This window comes from Notolabrus celidotus, chromosome 17 (assembly GCF_009762535.1).
Source record: "Notolabrus celidotus isolate fNotCel1 chromosome 17, fNotCel1.pri, whole genome shotgun sequence".
Taxonomy (NCBI): domain Eukaryota; kingdom Metazoa; phylum Chordata; class Actinopteri; order Labriformes; family Labridae; genus Notolabrus; species Notolabrus celidotus.
The window spans coordinates 22377436-22394342 of NC_048288.1; the positions used below are offsets into that span (position 1 = coordinate 22377436).

The 16907-nt window shown below is 37.2% G+C and overlaps 1 protein-coding gene across 3 annotated transcripts in view; it reads left to right on the plus strand.

Moving 5' to 3' along the window:
• Positions 1-1078: 1078 nt before the first annotated feature.
• smchd1 (structural maintenance of chromosomes flexible hinge domain containing 1) overlaps positions 1079-16907 on the plus strand; it is a 34129-nt gene continuing 18300 nt past the window's right edge. The window contains exons 1-22 of one of the 3 annotated variants that reach the window (XM_034706772.1): positions 1079-1503; positions 3649-3724; positions 3958-4116; positions 4211-4293; positions 4425-4549; positions 4669-4783; positions 7381-7500; positions 7591-7754; positions 7869-7971; positions 8183-8227; positions 9265-9481; positions 9567-9687; positions 9788-9968; positions 11647-11844; positions 11929-12051; positions 12731-12837; positions 13050-13132; positions 13223-13339; positions 15088-15162; positions 15266-15382; positions 15478-15619; positions 16903-16907. The exon at positions 16903-16907 is cut by the window's right edge and continues 98 nt beyond it. In XM_034706772.1, coding sequence (XP_034562663.1) covers positions 1330-1503; positions 3649-3724; positions 3958-4116; positions 4211-4293; positions 4425-4549; positions 4669-4783; positions 7381-7500; positions 7591-7754; positions 7869-7971; positions 8183-8227; positions 9265-9481; positions 9567-9687; positions 9788-9968; positions 11647-11844; positions 11929-12051; positions 12731-12837; positions 13050-13132; positions 13223-13339; positions 15088-15162; positions 15266-15382; positions 15478-15619; positions 16903-16907 — 2650 coding nt within the window. In that variant the 5' untranslated portion in view covers positions 1079-1329. The remainder of the gene's footprint in view (positions 1504-3648; positions 3725-3957; positions 4117-4210; positions 4294-4424; positions 4550-4668; positions 4784-7380; positions 7501-7590; positions 7755-7868; positions 7972-8182; positions 8228-9264; positions 9482-9566; positions 9688-9787; positions 9969-11646; positions 11845-11928; positions 12052-12730; positions 12838-13049; positions 13133-13222; positions 13340-15087; positions 15163-15265; positions 15383-15477; positions 15620-16902) is intronic. The other 2 variants (XM_034706773.1, XM_034706774.1) reach the window with 2 other exon arrangements.

Below are 16907 nucleotides of genomic sequence, written 5' to 3' on the forward strand. Positions count from 1 at the left end.
CAATGACTGGACGAGCCAGAACTTTCTTCAGTTAAACAAAGAAAAAACTAAAATGATTGTTTTTGGAGCCGAGGAAGAAAGGTTAAAGGTTACCCTTCAGCTCCAATCTGCACAGATGAAATGTTCAAACCAAGCCAGAAACCTTGGTGCAGTCTTAGACTCAGACCTTAATTTCAGCAGCCACATTAAGATAATTACAAAGTCTGCCTACAATTACCTTAAGAATATATCAAGGATTAAAGGACTTATGTCTGAACAGGATGCAGAAAAACTCATCCATGCATTTATCTTTAGCAGACTAGACTACTGTAACGGTGTCTTTACAGGACTCCCTAAAAAGTCCATCAGACGGCTGCAGCTCATGCAGAATGCTGCTGCTCCAGTCCTAACAAGGACCAAAAAAGTAGACCACATCACTCCAGTTCTTAGATCTCTACACTGGCTTCCTGTCTGTCAGAGAATAGACTTCAAAATCCTGCTGATGGTTTATAAAGCACTGAATGGTTTAGGCCCAAAATACATTGCTGATCTGCTGCTACTCTATGAACCACCTCGACCTCTGAGGTCATCAGGTACTAGTCTGGTTTCAGTCCCTAGAGTCAGAACGAAACATGGTGAAGCAGCGTTTAGTCGTTATGCACCACATATCTGGAACACACTCCCTGAAAGCTGTAGGTCTGCTCCAACTCTCACCTCTTTTAAATCAAAGACTAAGACTTTTTTATTTGCCACTGCCTTCCTATCTTAGCTCATTTTAACTCACTTTAAATGCAAATTTTAATGTAATTTGTAATATATTTCTAATTTTCCTTTTCTTTTCTGTTTTGTTATTTCATTTTAATTATGTTCTTTTATGCTTGTCTGAATGTCTCCAATGCTTTTAATGTGTTAATGTAAAGCACATTGAGTTGCCCTTGTGTATGAAATGCGCTATACAAATAAAGCTGCCTTGCCTTATAAAAACGTCTCCCAAATGAAAGGCTCGCAGCTGCGAATCGGTTCTCATCGGTCACTTAAAAGAGCCGTTCAAGAGACCGACTCGTTCGCGAACGTCCCATCTCTATACCATAGACTGTCTAGACGTGATCTTATTTGTCCTGAATGAGCTTCCGTAGAGGCAAATGTGTGAATCGAACCGATGAGTAAACCTGGAGTAAAGTCAAATACTCTACAAATCCCATACAGAGAAAACGCTTTAGAGGAAACACCCGCAACTCAGACTTCGTGAAGATTCGAGTGTGGAAGTCTTTCATGCAGGAGCAGTTTATCTGAGGGGTTGAATATTGAGATGTTACTGAGCGGGGAAAGTTCAACCTAAACTCAGAGAGGATGTCACATCCGAGGAGCCAGGACAAGCGGCTCTCTGGGTCCATCCCGAGGGACGAAAGAGTCCGGAGACGGATCTGTGTTTACGACCGTCGCTATGAAAAGCAGGAGCATCAAGAGGAGTGGATGGAGACAGCTGGTCTGGACTACAACGACTTTCTTCGAGAACTGCACAAGGCAATGATGGCTCCTTTTACTCTTGGAGGGGTGCGGGCAGGGTCACTTTATGGGTGGTAGAGAAACACAAAAAAACACTCCCCACATTATTTGGCACCTTATTTCTAATTTTCACATACTCTGAATTTTAACTTCTGATATTTATTGTTGTTCACATAACAGTCACTGAGGGGTAAAGAGACAAGTGTAGCCTAAAAAAACAATAACACTGACAGCAGTTTAACAGACAAATATGAACAGCCTTATAGATTATTATATTATATATATAATTAATGGCTTATCAAAACTGTATTGTTGTAAAATAAATGTTCTCTTGATTGATCAGTTACTTAAAGCTGCTGTGAGGAACTTTTGTTTTTTTATAGGTTCTTATCTCTTGTCCTTTACATGCAAAAGTAGTGTTTTCAACAAAAACCTCATCCTGTTGTGTTCAACAGTCAACTTCATCAGGCAATGTGATTATTTTCCATAAAAAAACAGTCAAATAAAGGCTGTTTCTAAAGCAAGATGTCCATCATCTGGTCTGACACCTACCCCCTCAGGACGGTTTCAGGCATTAAAAATGACAACAGAGAAGGTGTCAGTGTTGTGGCTGATGGTCTTGTTTGCTATTGAAGGTCATAAAGAGGAATCCGTATCATTTTCAGTCTGTTTCTCAGCCAGTTCAAAACTCCAGTGGTTCCCAAAGAGGGGTGGTGGGACCCCTTGGGGGCAACTATGATTGGCTGTTTGCCTTGTCAGAGTTGGGGTTTCTGTTACAATCTATAATTTGGGATGAGTTAGAAGGCTGACTGTAGATTTCTTTACTAGTGCCCTCAAATGTGACTTTGAAAAAAACATCTTTGGTATATGGTATATTTTTATATTTGTTATATTTGGTATATAACAGCAACATTTCTCCACATTTAGCTCCAAAACGTCACAAAAATGTAGAGTGAATTTTTAAAACTTTTTAAAATCAAATCTAGAGGAATATTTGTAATCTTCTTCACATTTAATTTTGTTGTGAAAAATATATTAAGTTAAATTAATTGTTAAATCCAAATTCTAAATCTAAATCTAAATGTTAAATCTAAATATTAAATCGAAATCGAAATGTTAAATATAAATCCAAATGCTAAATAGAAATATAAATGTTAAATGTTAAATCTAAATGTTAAATATAAACCTAAATGTTAAATATAAATACAAATGTTAAATCTAAATCTAAATGTTAAATATAAATCCTTAATATAAATCCAAGTGTTAAATCTAAATCTAAATGTTTAATGTAAATCTAAATATTAAATCTAAATCTAAATGTTAAATATAAATCTAAATGTTAAATATAAATCTAAATGATAAATCTAAATCTAAATGTTAAATCTAAATCTAAATGTTAAATCTAAATCTAAATGATAAATCTAAATCTAAATGTTAAATCTAAATCCAAATGCTAAATATAAATATAAATGTTAAATGTTAAATATAAATGTTAAATATAAACCTAAATGTTAAATATAAATACAAATGTTAAATCTAAATCTAAATGTTAAATCTAAATCTAAATTCTTAATATAAATCTAAATGTTAAATATAAATATAAATGTTTAATGTAAATCTAAATATTAAATATAAATCTAAATGTTAAATACAAATATAAATGTTAAATCTAAATCTAAATGCTAAATCTAAATCTAAATGCTTAATATAAATCTAAATGTTAAATACAAATATAAATGTTAAATCTTAATCTAATTGTAAATCTAACTCTAAATGTTAAATATAAATCTAAATGTTAAATATAAATCTAAATGCTTAATATAAATCTAAATGTTAAATCTAAATATAAATGTTTAATGTAAATCTAAATATTAAATCTAAATCTAAATGTTAAATATAAATATAAATGTTAAATATAAATATAAATGTTAAATACAAAACTAAATGTTAAATATAAATCTAAATGCTAAATATAAATATAAATGATATATGAAGCAACATTAAGTCACTTTGCAGGACAGTGGGGGTCACGAGTCTTTGGCACCTATATTTTGGGGGTCGTGAGCTGAAAAGTTTGGGAACACTTGACTTAAACCATCAATTAAATCTGCTCCAATAATGATGAACATATGTTAAAATCACCACCTCTGTACTTCCTTTCAGAAATTTTCAATCTTTTCAGTTGAAAGATATGTTTTGACGACGACAGACCGAACCCTTCTGGATTTTGACAAATTTGGTGAGTTGATATGTCCATGAGAAAGTGACCAAAATTAAACATACAGTTGTGGTTAATTTGTCCAATAAATGTCATAACTGTAAAACAAATTTTAGTATTTTAAATGTCAGTTGTAACATGCAGTAATGTTATGTCAGCATCAGTTTACACAGACCAATAGTTTAACGAGTTGTCCTTTTTTATGTGTGTGTGTGTGTGTGTGTGTGTGTGTGTGTGTGTGTGTGTGTGTGTAGAGAAGCTTCAGGATCTCAGCACCCTCAATTTGTTGCAGAGTGAGGACCAACCTCTCCAGGCAGCGACAGAGGAACTGATCAGCTTTACGCCTCACTATAATACGTTGACTGAAAGTGGCAGGGACGAGTACTACTATTGTGAGGGAAAGGTCCCCTTGAGTAAGTGCTTTCTTGATCAAAGTAGTACGTGAGATGGACAGGGAGCCGTGTGACACCATCCATAATTTGCTGCTTTTCTTTTCATTCTTCCCAGCGTGTGCGTTTGCCGAGCTGATTGACAACTCACTTACAGCCACGAAAGACAACGGAGATGTTAGAACCATAGAGATACGAATGGTTGGTTCTGCACTTGCAATTTACACAAACGGATGTTTAACTTGATCGTAACATTCATGTTATTTCAAGCAGTTTGCCCTTTTCTAACCTAAATCTGTCCAAGTCACATACTCTCTGTCTTTATTTTCCAGTTGTTTGATGAATTGCTTGGAGAAAATGCGATCATCATTTTAGATAACGGGTGTGGGATGTCCTCTCTGAAGCTCAGGAACTGGGCGACGTACAGACTCAACAAGTTTGACAGGAAAGAAGCAAGGTCTGTATGTTCTGCTAAAGAGCTCCAGAGGGCTGGGAAGTTAGAGTTTCCTTTATATGATAGTGTCATTCTTCTTTTAGTGTCAAAGCTCAGAATTGAGTTATGTGTCTTCTTTACAGTGAGCAAGAGGGCTACGTTCGTCCTCCCCATGTCCGTCGAAGTCTCAACAGTGATGTGTCATACTTTGGAGTTGGAGGAAAAAATGCCTCTTTCTTCATCGGAGAATCAATCAGGGTATGTCTTGTTCAGAATAAATATGAACACAGCAATACAGCAAAGACAAGAAACAATGAAGAGCAACATAAGGGATAACCCATGATATTCAATTCAATTTTGCTTTATTGGCATGAACAAAGACATGTTACTGCCAAAGCACATAAATTCATACACATACATTACATATATATCCACAACACACTACACTCACCACATATACATTAATCACACACCATATTACACATATTACATATTCTATACGCATTAATGAACGATGGTGTCACCCATACAGCATATCTCAATGTCCTCACTTGATACGGTATGCTCATAAAACCTTCACCCAAAATCAAACACCTTGGGATGGTGCGTCCCTCAGGCTGTGACAGGCAGACACATATTTAGCAACCAGAGGAGCTGCTGACCCTTCCCCCAGGGGAACTGACAGTTTCTCTTCTGGGGTTAATGTTGGGAAGTTTTTTACTATTGTAGTCATTTCCCTGTAGTGGGAATCTCTTAGTAAAGAGAACTTGCTGCAGTGGAGGGGGAAGTGCATCTCTGTCTCTATGTCCCCTGTAGAGCAGTGAGCACATAGACGCTCCTCTCTGGGCAGCCATGTCTCCCTGTGTCTACCGCTAGCTGGTGGTCACTCAGCCTCAGGATACGTCTTTGTTTTGTATCTCTGACACTGTACAGATATTCAGATAATTTATAATCACGGTTTAGGGTCAAATAACAATTCATTCTACTTTGGGTCTTTGTTTGGGTTCTCCAGTGTTCTAAATACATTTTACATTCTAATTACATGAAGAATAAAGAGGAGGAGATTAGATACACGGCCGATGAGAGGGGATCCCGGAAGTGCTGTAAATGCGGGAAACACAATGCCGCCAAGCGGACCAATCACGGGGCTTGCGGTCGCGTTGACTCTACGCATAGTTACATTTTGGAGGAGCTGCACGTTAGCTACGTGCGTAGGCCTCTGTGTAGGTACTGGCGCTACGCAGAACCCCGGCGTAGGCTACGCTGTCGATGCGACGCAGAAGTTTAAATTCAAGGTTTTTTTTTTATTGTCATACTAATACAAGCTGTCGCATGATATGGAACGATATTTCGTTTCTCAGGTCCTGTATAAAGCCAGAAAGAACATACAATTTAAGGAAGACATTAGTAATAAATGTAATAATATAAATACAAATATAAATATTGTGCATAGTGCAATTGAATGTGCAAATGTACAATGTGCAAGTTTTGAGGTAGTCCGTTTTATTGTACTGTTCATGTCAGAGTCTGTATGGCTGGGAGCGGCCGAGACTACAGAGCACCACCAGAGTTCAGCAGTCTTACGGCCTCAGGAAAGAAGCTGTTCCTCATCCTAGTGGTTCTGCTTTTGATGCTCCACAGCCTCCTGCCTAAGGGGAGAGGAGCAAACAGTTTGTGTGCAGGGTGGGAGGTGTCCTTCATGATGCCAGAGGCCCTTTTTCTGCATCTGCTGGTGTAAATGTCAGTGGTTGGTGGTAAGCTGTTCCCTACAATCCTCTGTGCGGCCTTTACCACCCTCTGCAGAGTCTTCTTCTCTGCAGCAGAGCAGCTGCCATGCCATACGGTGATGCAGGAGCATCAGAGCTGAGCTGAGCTCCCAAGTCCTGCGCGCCTCAGCTTCCTAAGAAAGTAGAGGCTATAGTGGGCCTTCTTTACCAGACAGGAAGTGTTCATTCTCCAGGTGAGGTCCTCAGCCATATGTATTCCCAGGTGAAGCTGGGGACCACTTCCACAGCTGCTCCTCCGATGTGCAGGGTAGGGGGTTGATGTCTGCCTTTCCTGAGGTCCACGATCATCTCCTTTGTCTTTTTGGAGTTGATGAAGAGGTTGTTCTCCCTGCACCAACCCTCCAGATGTTCCACTTCCTGTCTGTACTGAGACTCGTCGTTGTTGGTGATGTGTCCCACCCCAGCTGTGTCGTCCGCAAACTTAACAATATGACAGCTCGGGTGTTTTGCTGAGCAGTCATATGTAGGGTGAACAGGAGGGGGCTCAGCACGCAGCCCTGGGGGGAGCCAGTGCTGAGGGTGACAGAGGAGGACGAGATGTCGTGGATTTTAACAGCCTGCTTCCTGTTCGAGAGAAAGTCTAGGACCCAGTTTCCGATGTAGGGGCTCAGTCCGAGAGTTGAGAGTTTTTGTACCAGAGTCTGTGGTATTATTGTGTTGAAGGCGGATGTGAAGTCTAGGAAGAGCAGTTGAACATAGGAGTCTTTGCTCTCCAGGTGGGTGAGGGCCGTGTGCACCACAGACGAGATGGCGTCATCAGTGGAGCTATTTTTCCTGTATGCATACTGATGCGGGTCCACAGTGACGTCGATAGCGCTCTTTATGTGGGCCATAATCAGTCTCTCGAAGCACTTCATGTATTGGGGTAAGGGCTACTGGTCGATAGTCGTTCAGGCCTGACACTGTGGAGCTCTTGGGTATGGGGATAATGGTGGTAGTCTTTAGGCAGGTAGGTACCTCTGCCTGTGAGAGTGAGTGGTTGAAAATGTCTGTCAGTACCTCAAACAGCTGAGTGCCTTTTAAATGGATAAGCAGAACATAAAAGTGTTGTTCTTTTCTTTTTTAAAGATGATCACTAAGTCAAAAGACTCCCCAGATGTTCACGAGCTGACCCTGTCAAAAAAAAGCTTTGAGAACAAAGAGAAGAATCAAGAAGACGTTTTCAGGGAATTCATGAAAAACAGGAAGGTGAGTGATGAACTTAAAAAGCTCTTTGTGACTTCCAAAACAGTCTGTTGAGATTTGTGATGCTTCCCTATGTGGTGTCTCCTCACGCAGCCTGGTGATGCCTCGCATGTAGTTGAGCCCTTCCTCCGCGACCTTATCCGAGAGGAAACCAGACTGATGAAGGAAAGCTTCACAGCTGTGGTGATCACGGAAGTCAAACCTGAGCATGTAATCTTTCTGAAGAATAAATTTGAAGTGGTGGCCCGACAGCTCGCGTGAGTTCAATCCCCAACTTTGTCCTATATGTAGTTTAAAGACTTATCAAGTCCCATGTTGAGTTCTTTGAATGAACTCAGATTAAAAATGATCTTTTTAAATCTATATTTCAGTCATATATATCATTATTACATCCATGGAGTCAACGGAAACATCCCCAGCAGCAGCAGCTCTTCAAACTCAAAATCAGATGATCTCAGCAAAGTTGACATTCTGGTAAGGCTGCTTGGTGTCGGGTTTAAATCAGACATAAAGACTTATTGAATTAGTATCATAAATACGCAACTCATTGTCACATTTATGATATTAATTAATTGATTCAAATGTTGGCTGAAAAAAAATCCCAAACAAATTTCACAATCAACTGCAGAGACACTAAGTCCAGATCAATCTTCCATTTCTTTCTTTATTCATCCTTCCTTTCCAGCTCAGTGGTGTTGGTGTGTTTAGCAGGGATCAAGGAACAGAACAAGTTGAGTCGTCCGCTAAATTTTCTCACTCATTCATGCTTGCTTGCTAGTTTTAACCCCTTCATTTCTGCCTTCTTTCATCCATTCAGGCTCTTTTAGTTGTTGAGTTCTCATGCTTATCTAACCAGCAGGGGAGTGGGAACAAAAGCAGAAACCCCACTTAGAGCTCCATCAACTCCAACCAACTTCTATCAGAGAGCTCAACACATACCGCTCATTTAGTTTTCATTTGAAGCAGCGGCTCATAAGCAACCAAATCTGTCAGCACTAAACCCTTCTCCCCCTGATGCTGCCACCATTTGTCCTGTGTTTTTTAACTTACTGTCGCTTGCTTGTGTTGTTTATTCGTTGTGCTCATCTGTTGCTCAGTCTATACGTTGCCTCATTTGAATTGTATGCAGCTAGTTCAATGATTGATAGTCACTTCCTGATGCAAATGTGTACTGCAGTCTTAAATGTTGTTCTGTTGTGTCTGCATGTGTCTTCTTTAACATTTCCTTATAGCTGCTTCCTGATTGTCTTGTTCCATGTATTTTATGTCCATGGACAATTTCTCAAAGACTGTCATATCATGTCCTTATGTAGATTTTAGTCTTTTTTAATCGTATGGTGCCATTTGTACTTTTCTTTTCTTCTCTTTTTGTTTGTTTGTTTGTTTGTGTTTTGGTTTCTCTTTTACTTTCTTATTTTGATCTTATTTTACTCTATTTTATCTTTGTTTAATCTTTATCTTTTTAGGGAGCCTTTTGAACATCTGGCGAGGGACTACGGATGTAAAATAGCCTTTTGGCTAACTCTGGCATATTTACAGAAGTGTTAATTAATATGCATTGTCCTTTGAAATAATACATAAAAATAAATAAACGCAGGGACTTTGGAAATTGATGAGGCTGCAGTGTTCACAGAGAAATGCTGATGGCACAATGTTTTCTTCCAGGACTCTTCTCGTATGCTTGGTTCACTGCCTCCCCTGCATCGTGCTCACAGCTCAAAGCAGTCTACCCTGAATCAAGTGATCATGTCGCTCTTTTTTATTTAGGTCACTTTACGAGAGAAGGCCCCCAGATGTCCCCGCGAGATACATCTCAAGGAAGTTGATGATGACATGCAGACCCTGTACTTAAACAGTGCCGCAGACACGTTTGAGTTCGAGGCCGTCATTTCCGCTGACAGTTACCCCGTGGAGGGGATCATTCGATATCATCCGTTCCTCTTTGACAGCGAAACTTACCCTCAAGACCCCGACATTGTCCAAGGTATTCAGACTCTAAGATGCTGAATCTGACATATGACAGCTTTGGATTGAAACTGAAGATTGTATTCTTGTCATCTGTTGAGCAGCCTCTAATACGGATGAAGACGGCATTAATGATGAGGAGTCTGGAGCCGTGGCAAGAGGCAAAAGAGCAATATTTGACTGCTACTGGAATGGGCGGCTCATACCGAACAACGGAGACTTTGAGTAAACACTTAAACTACTTTGTTTCTTTTTTATTTTACATGGTTTTAATGACTTTAAAACATGGAACATGGACTCACGTGTGTTTACCCGTTTGTCACAGGTTCGATTGGTGCACTAGGCAAAAAAGATCCGAGCTGCCAGTCGAGTGTTACAATCGGTTCTCTGGGGTGCTGTTCACGAGCAGCAACTTCAAAGTCAACACAAGCAAACTGTCCTTCGTGGACCTGGAGCTGATTCTGAAAAAAAAGAATGTTATCTTCGACCGTGTTGTGAATGGAAAGGTAGTCATATACAAACCCTTTTTTTATGCTCTTGGGCTGTTTGAGGATTAGAACTAACTCTTACCACACCTTTATTTGGTCTGTTACATTTCTTAGTTTCTATTTGAAAGAACATAAAGAGTAAGAGTTATACACTGATACTTCTGTTGCTGTTAGTGATGTTGATATATGTTACCTATGGTGTCCACTGAAGGAAAGCTTTGTAGTTGCTCCCCTTCCTTAACTTTCCATAACATTCAAATACATTCAAATGTGTATCCCCCGCTCACGGTTGGTCCTTGTGTCTTGAAAGGATTGCTGCTACATCTTTTCCCAATCAAGGTCCTTTTAACAGGTCAAGGGAACAGTTCAGAAGCACTGTTATTATTATTATTAGTAGTAGTAGTAGTATTAGTATTATTAGTATTATTGTTATTATTATTATTATTAGTGTGATTATTAGTATTATTATTAGTATTTTTTTTTGCAAAAGAAAAAAAAGATTTAAATTCTGGGATAAAAGTCAGTTTGACCTTTTCTTGGAATAAAAAATAAAAAATTATACCTTCAACATTTTTTTTTTTTGCTAGCCGGCCTTCCAAAGTATTTTTTCCAGAGGGCTTGTCCTTTTTCCGTAGGATTGAAACCATTAACTCATTAGGAAAATGTTTACTGAGGCAATTAATGCTCCTGCGAGTGGAGTCGCCCCCTTCTGGCCATTAGAGAGAATGCAGGTTTGAGACATTTTAGCCTCGACTTAATTTTTTAAACAAGAGGCTGCGTCCGCTTCCCAAACTACAACGACGAGGGGCCATATATACAGTATATCTATATCTATATCTATATCTATATCTATAGATATAGATATATCTATATATATATGTATTTTTTTTTTGATTCTTACAAAATTGCAAATTCATTCTAGTAATCTCTGATATTTTCTTCTCTAATATGGCTTTATTACTCAGTTGTAATACCTCCCTGAGGAGATAAGGCTTGCAGAGTCAGTGACATCTTTTAGAGCTCTTCTTAAAACTCACTTGTATAGATGTGCTTTCATGCGACTTCACCTTTTTAACTGCTTTTTATTATTTCTTTATTATTTATAATTTATAATTGATTTGAATTTACCAATTTATTATTTCCTTTTTTTATTTATAATTTATAATTCTAATGTTCTTAATCGATCATTTTCTATTTTCTCTGATGTGATGTTGTCTTCTTAAAACCTTTTTATTGTCCTTTAATCTTTATTCTTTTTAACCTTTTGTGTTGTATTTAGTTTTTTGCATTATTAGAATTTCTACACTCCTCTCTGTCTGTTAAAGGTTAATTCTGTCATATGAATCCTGTCATGCTTTGTTTGTCAAGTTTTTAAAGGTGCTATATAAATAAAAATATTATTATTATTATAATTACTCAAACAGTCTAGAACTAAAACACCAATAACAATAAGACTATGAACAAGACTTCTTTATAAAGCACAATCTGCTCTGTCAGACTAGCTTGATGTAACTAGTCCAGTGTTTGCTGGAATATTAGCCATTTAAATTCAATAAGCCAGCAATGGAAAGCAGTGTCTTTCATAGTGAGCATAAATCTTTATTTTAATACAGGGTTATTCATTCTTGAAATAAAAATACGTTTATAACATTCGATTTCAAGTATTGCTGAACTTATTTAACTTTAATGTCCACAGAGTAAAAGAAGCATCATTGAGAAGGACTTCACAAATTGGCTTCGAGACTGTCACAAGAAGCACGACAAGCAAATAAAGTTTATGGACTATAAGGAGACCATAACAAGGACGGATGTGCCCACCAAGAAACTGCAGCATCCTTGGGAGACGTTTGGCTCCATCGAATGGCATGGAAAAATCTACAGCGCAGGCCAGCTTGTGAGTGTCTGTGACATTTCTGTACAAAAGTCTATATGAGAATTATTCTGTTTTGTGTTTATGCCTTCACGCTTGTTCTTACAGGTAAAGTCTCAGAAAACACAGCCCATCGTGTATGGCCGCATACTTCGGTTCATGCGGTACGGAGAAACAGAAAAAAAAAATGGATGTGTCTTCACTACAGGGGGTGAAGTTGAACTGGATCTGGTAAGGAGAGATCAGAGTTTATATTTAAAAAGTGATGCATGTGTCTGAGCTTTTTTCTTGTATTTGATTCTCTTTATAGGTTTATCTGCATTTTAAGATATTTATTAATTGATAACAAAACTGCCAAATAATGATCAATTGATCTCAGATAACTGAATTTATTACCAAGTAGAGTTCATAAGCATGGCAAATAAAACAGTTACTAACATACTCAGAAATGAACAACAAGTGTAATCACAGAGATTAAATTTATATTTAGGTGGGGAAAATTATAATCACAGGAAACATGTAATCCATTGCTTCAATTTAGTTTTTCACCAAGAAACTTTGTTGCTTCGTTTTTTTTTTACATTTGGTAAATTATAGAAAAGAAAAACAAAATTTGCAGAATCTATTGATTGTTAAAATGTAGGTATTTGTATAAGACTCCTGTCTGTTGTGCAGTGGTGGCCTAGTGGTCTAAGCGCCCCACATACAGAGGCTATAGTCCTCATCCGCTACCATTTGCTGCATGTCTTCCCCTGCTCTCTACTCCCCACGTTTCCTATTTCTCTTTAGCTGTCCTATCAAAAAGGCACAAAATGCCCAAAAACATAACTCCTGTGTGCCTTTTTTATTTTATTTTGTTTGTTTTATTTTTCATGAGATGATGGTACAATGATGTTTTTTTTCTTCTCAGGAACCAAAAGCACTTCACAACAAGAAGAAGACCATCCCAATTTCCAAGATAGACAAGACAGTCACTGATGAATTCATCAAGATGTCCATTGACAGTGACTCCATCAAGTGAGTTAGACTTTACATGCTGCTTGCATTTAACCCAGACTCTACAACCAGTTTGAAATATCCCAGTTACTGAGACATGATCCAGAGGTTATACATGCGTCCTCATAGGAAGCTATATTTTCCTGTACCTTACCTCTGTATCCTGTCTGTACATTTTAACTGAATCCTTGTTAGCTAGTATCAGCTGTAGTAAATTGATGTGTATGTTCCAGGCTTCCAGCGAAACTTCGTGTAAGCTGGCCTGAAAGTGAACCCTGGCCAGAGGATGCTGTCCGCCCAGCTGGGACCCCGTTGGGTAAAAAGCTGCATCATTTGCTCAGCTGTGATGTTCTTTTTAGAGAGCTGCAACATCAATGTTTTATTTTTCACTCTTTTATCACCCAAGGGCCACTCAAAGTTGAAATACTCAACAAGAAAGGAGATCCTTCGCCCAAGATGCCACCATCAGCAGAACATAAACAGGGGAGACCACTGGTCATTGAGCTTAAATTAGTTTACCACGGTGAGTTTCAAGAAACACTCTCATGAGGAGCTTCTTACAAATTCAATCAGATAGTTTGTAGGGGCTTGAAAACGGGAACATTTTGGTCGCATTACGTCCAGAAATGTAATCTGTGCAACCTCAAACTATGTGGGAGCATTTGTGCAAGTGCAAATGATAGTTGTAATGCATCTTTTTTTCCCATGTGGAACCTTTTTTGATGTGGAGAAAATACATTTCTTTGATTACTGTTAGATTCTAGAAAAATCCTGCCAGGGTGTCTGGAGATATAAATGATCGATGACGTTGCAGTGCTTTGTGTCATGCAGCAACTCTCTTAATGAGGGGACACACTCTGCTCTAACTTATGTAAAAAACTATATAATAATAATCTTTATTTATATAGCACTTTTCAAAACAGGGTTGCTAAATGTTTTACAAATAAAAAAAGAAGAGAAGAGCATATTAAACAAAAATAATAAGAAAACTAAATAAAAGAGCAATGTGAGGAATAAAATGATTAAAATGTTTTAAACATTTAAAATGATAAGATAAGATAAGAGATAAGATATACTTTATTGGTCCCCCATTGGGGAAAATTCTTTTGTTACAACAGCTTACAACAAAGGACAGGGGAATTCAACAATGTGCTAACATAGTTAAAAAATATAATAACAATAATAATAGCAATGATAAAGGTAAAATAGAATAAAATAAAATAAAATATGGTAACTATTACAGATGTATACACACTATGTACACTTCTATCTGATAAATAGATAGATAAGTTATTAAATTGTCAAAAAAAAAACAGTGGTCCCAAAACGACAGAAAATGATAAGCAAGTAAAAAAGGTAGACCCGAAAAATGAAAACGGATAAAACAAGTTAAAAATCTAAAACCAATAACAATAGAATAAAATAAATAATTATTAATAAATTCAGAATAAAACCAAACAAAAATAAGAGATTAAAAGAGAAAATATATGAAATATAAAATTCTGCCTTTGAAACTGTCTAAAACAGAATAAAAGCAGCGTTTCCTGTAAAAGCACATCTAGAAAATGTGATTTTAGAAGAGCCCTATAAGAGGATAAAGAGAATGAACATAAACATTATAACCGTATACATCATTATATAAGTCAGAGTCCTCTTCTCTATCTTCCAAGTCCTAATGCAGTCAATGCTCGAGTCAGAGTGCAAGTCCAAGTCATCATTGAGTGAGTCTAAGTCGAGTCAAGTAGAGTCTGAAAATCAGAATTTGAGTGTGAGTCTTGTGCTCGAGTACTACAACACTATCAGGAACAAATGCGCTCTGGCCCACTTTATGACATTGGGAAAAATGCAACGATGCACAAAGCAAACAAGCTAAAGGTTCAAAGAAGTCGATGAACATTTTTCATACCTTTACTTTTACTTTTTCTTTTCAACTTGAAGCAAGTTAACCTGTTCTCTCTCCCACAGACTCCACAAATATGTCTTATCCTAGAAGTCACTCAAATAGCTGATATGTATACAGATTTAGTTATCAGTTGATCCTTATAGTATAATCTGGATTTATCATTATGCCTAAAATATATAATATAAATATTAAAAAACATCTTTTTGACCTGTTAGCACTGTTGCTTCTTTCCTTGGACCAACAGCCCTGAAATATTTTGTGAACAGCAAATCCCACAGTTATAGCGCTCGTCTTAGTTGTTCAGCTTCTGTTTATGCAGTTTTCAATGTTATTTCTTGTGTTGAACCTTTCCTGCCTTTCCCACTCAGGTCCTAGAGAAAATCAAGTGGTCATCTCTTACATCGCTAAGCATACAAAGTGGGATTTCTGGTTCAAATGCATTGGTACTCATATCTTTCTTTGTCTCCTTTTTATTCATGGTTACATTTTGGATACCCAGATTTTTGTCCTGCTGGAAAATGTTGTAGCAATTCTTCTCTTTTGTAGAAGAACTAACAAAGCTGGGGAAGTACACTCTGTTTCTGACCACCCAGATACAAAACAACTCATCCAATTTTGGAGGAGAGGAGCTCCCAAGATTCCAACTCAGTTTCAGTATTAAAGGTCAGGAAAACCACATCAGCAAATATTATCACATTAAACACTTACGGTCCGCGCCCTGATCACAAACTTGTGCTTTTGTTTTGTTGTTGTATCAGAGGGAGCCGCCCAGAAATTTAACATTGGTACAGTGAGTCATACCATTAAAGTAGGAGTGCCCTTTGACATTCCTCTGCACTTCAAAGATGGTTATGACCATTCAGCTGCTCCACCTGATCTCAAGCCTGTTCTCAAATGCAGGTGAGTCACCAACTTCATTTGGTTGTTGTTTTTAAAACATTTCATACATGCGCAGTCAAGGACAGTACCTTTGTCGAGCAATCACACGAATGAAATTAGGATGAAAATATCATCATGTCTATAATTTACTCCATTGATAATTGTATCATTATGGCTCTTACCTGGGTCTATTTTATTTTAATTTATTAAAGATACATATATGCTATTTATTGATTTTAGTTTATTCTTCATTTCTATTTATTTGTTATTTCTTTAACTGATCCTATCATCTTATTCCTGTGATTTGTATGGATTACCTCTCAGTGTTTTATTCCTTTTTTCTATGCTATATTAACTTGTAGTGTAGCATCTTATTCTCTTTAACTGGTTTAATATTTTATCAACTTATTGATTTCTTTAAAAAAAAATGTAATGCTATATTTGTAGCATTTATTCCCTACATCCACCCATATTACCCACCCACCCTAAACCTAGAGACAAGAGTGACAAGAATAAAAAAATGAAAAATAAAATAAACAACACAAAAATAAAACAATAATAATAATAATAAAAGTAAATGCAGTAACAATAATAGCTAGTAAAAAAATCTGTAGACTAACAAGCAAATACTTACATAATAAACATTGTACACAAAAAATAAATGAATACACAAAATAACGTTACATTCATAGACATGACAATGAAACATGAAGAATTACAGTACCAAAAACAAAAATAGTTTCATAATGGACTCAGGTTTTTTACATATTCAATGAAAGGTGACCAAATGGCATTATATTTTTCAGGACAGTTGGCTTGATTGTATCTTAGTTTTTGTAGTTGCAGCATGGAGAGCATTTCCCCAATCCAGCTGTTGAATGAGGGAGGTTTATCAGATTTCCACTGCAGAAGAATGAGTCTCCGGGCTATTAATGGCGCAAAAGCTACAGCCTTTGCTTGTACCTTTGGGGTAGGGATCTCTGGGGGAGGGACCCCAAAGATAGAAGGTGTTATTGTCACACCACATTGATTTCTTTTATTTTGATTTGTTTAGTTTCCTATCTTAAGTTTGAACATCTTATTCTACCTCTCATTAAGATCTCATGAAAGCGTTTCCTCAGTTCGTCAGCTCCGTCCTTTATTTACCACGTTTTTTACCTTGTGTATGGATTGTGGGTGTGTTGTTGGATGTTAACTTTATTCTATTTATTATTATCATTATTTTTTCTTTGTGTTACATCATTGTTGTATGAAAAGTGCTTTACAAATAAAGTCTGATTGATTGATTGATTATTGTTATTCAGTGGGC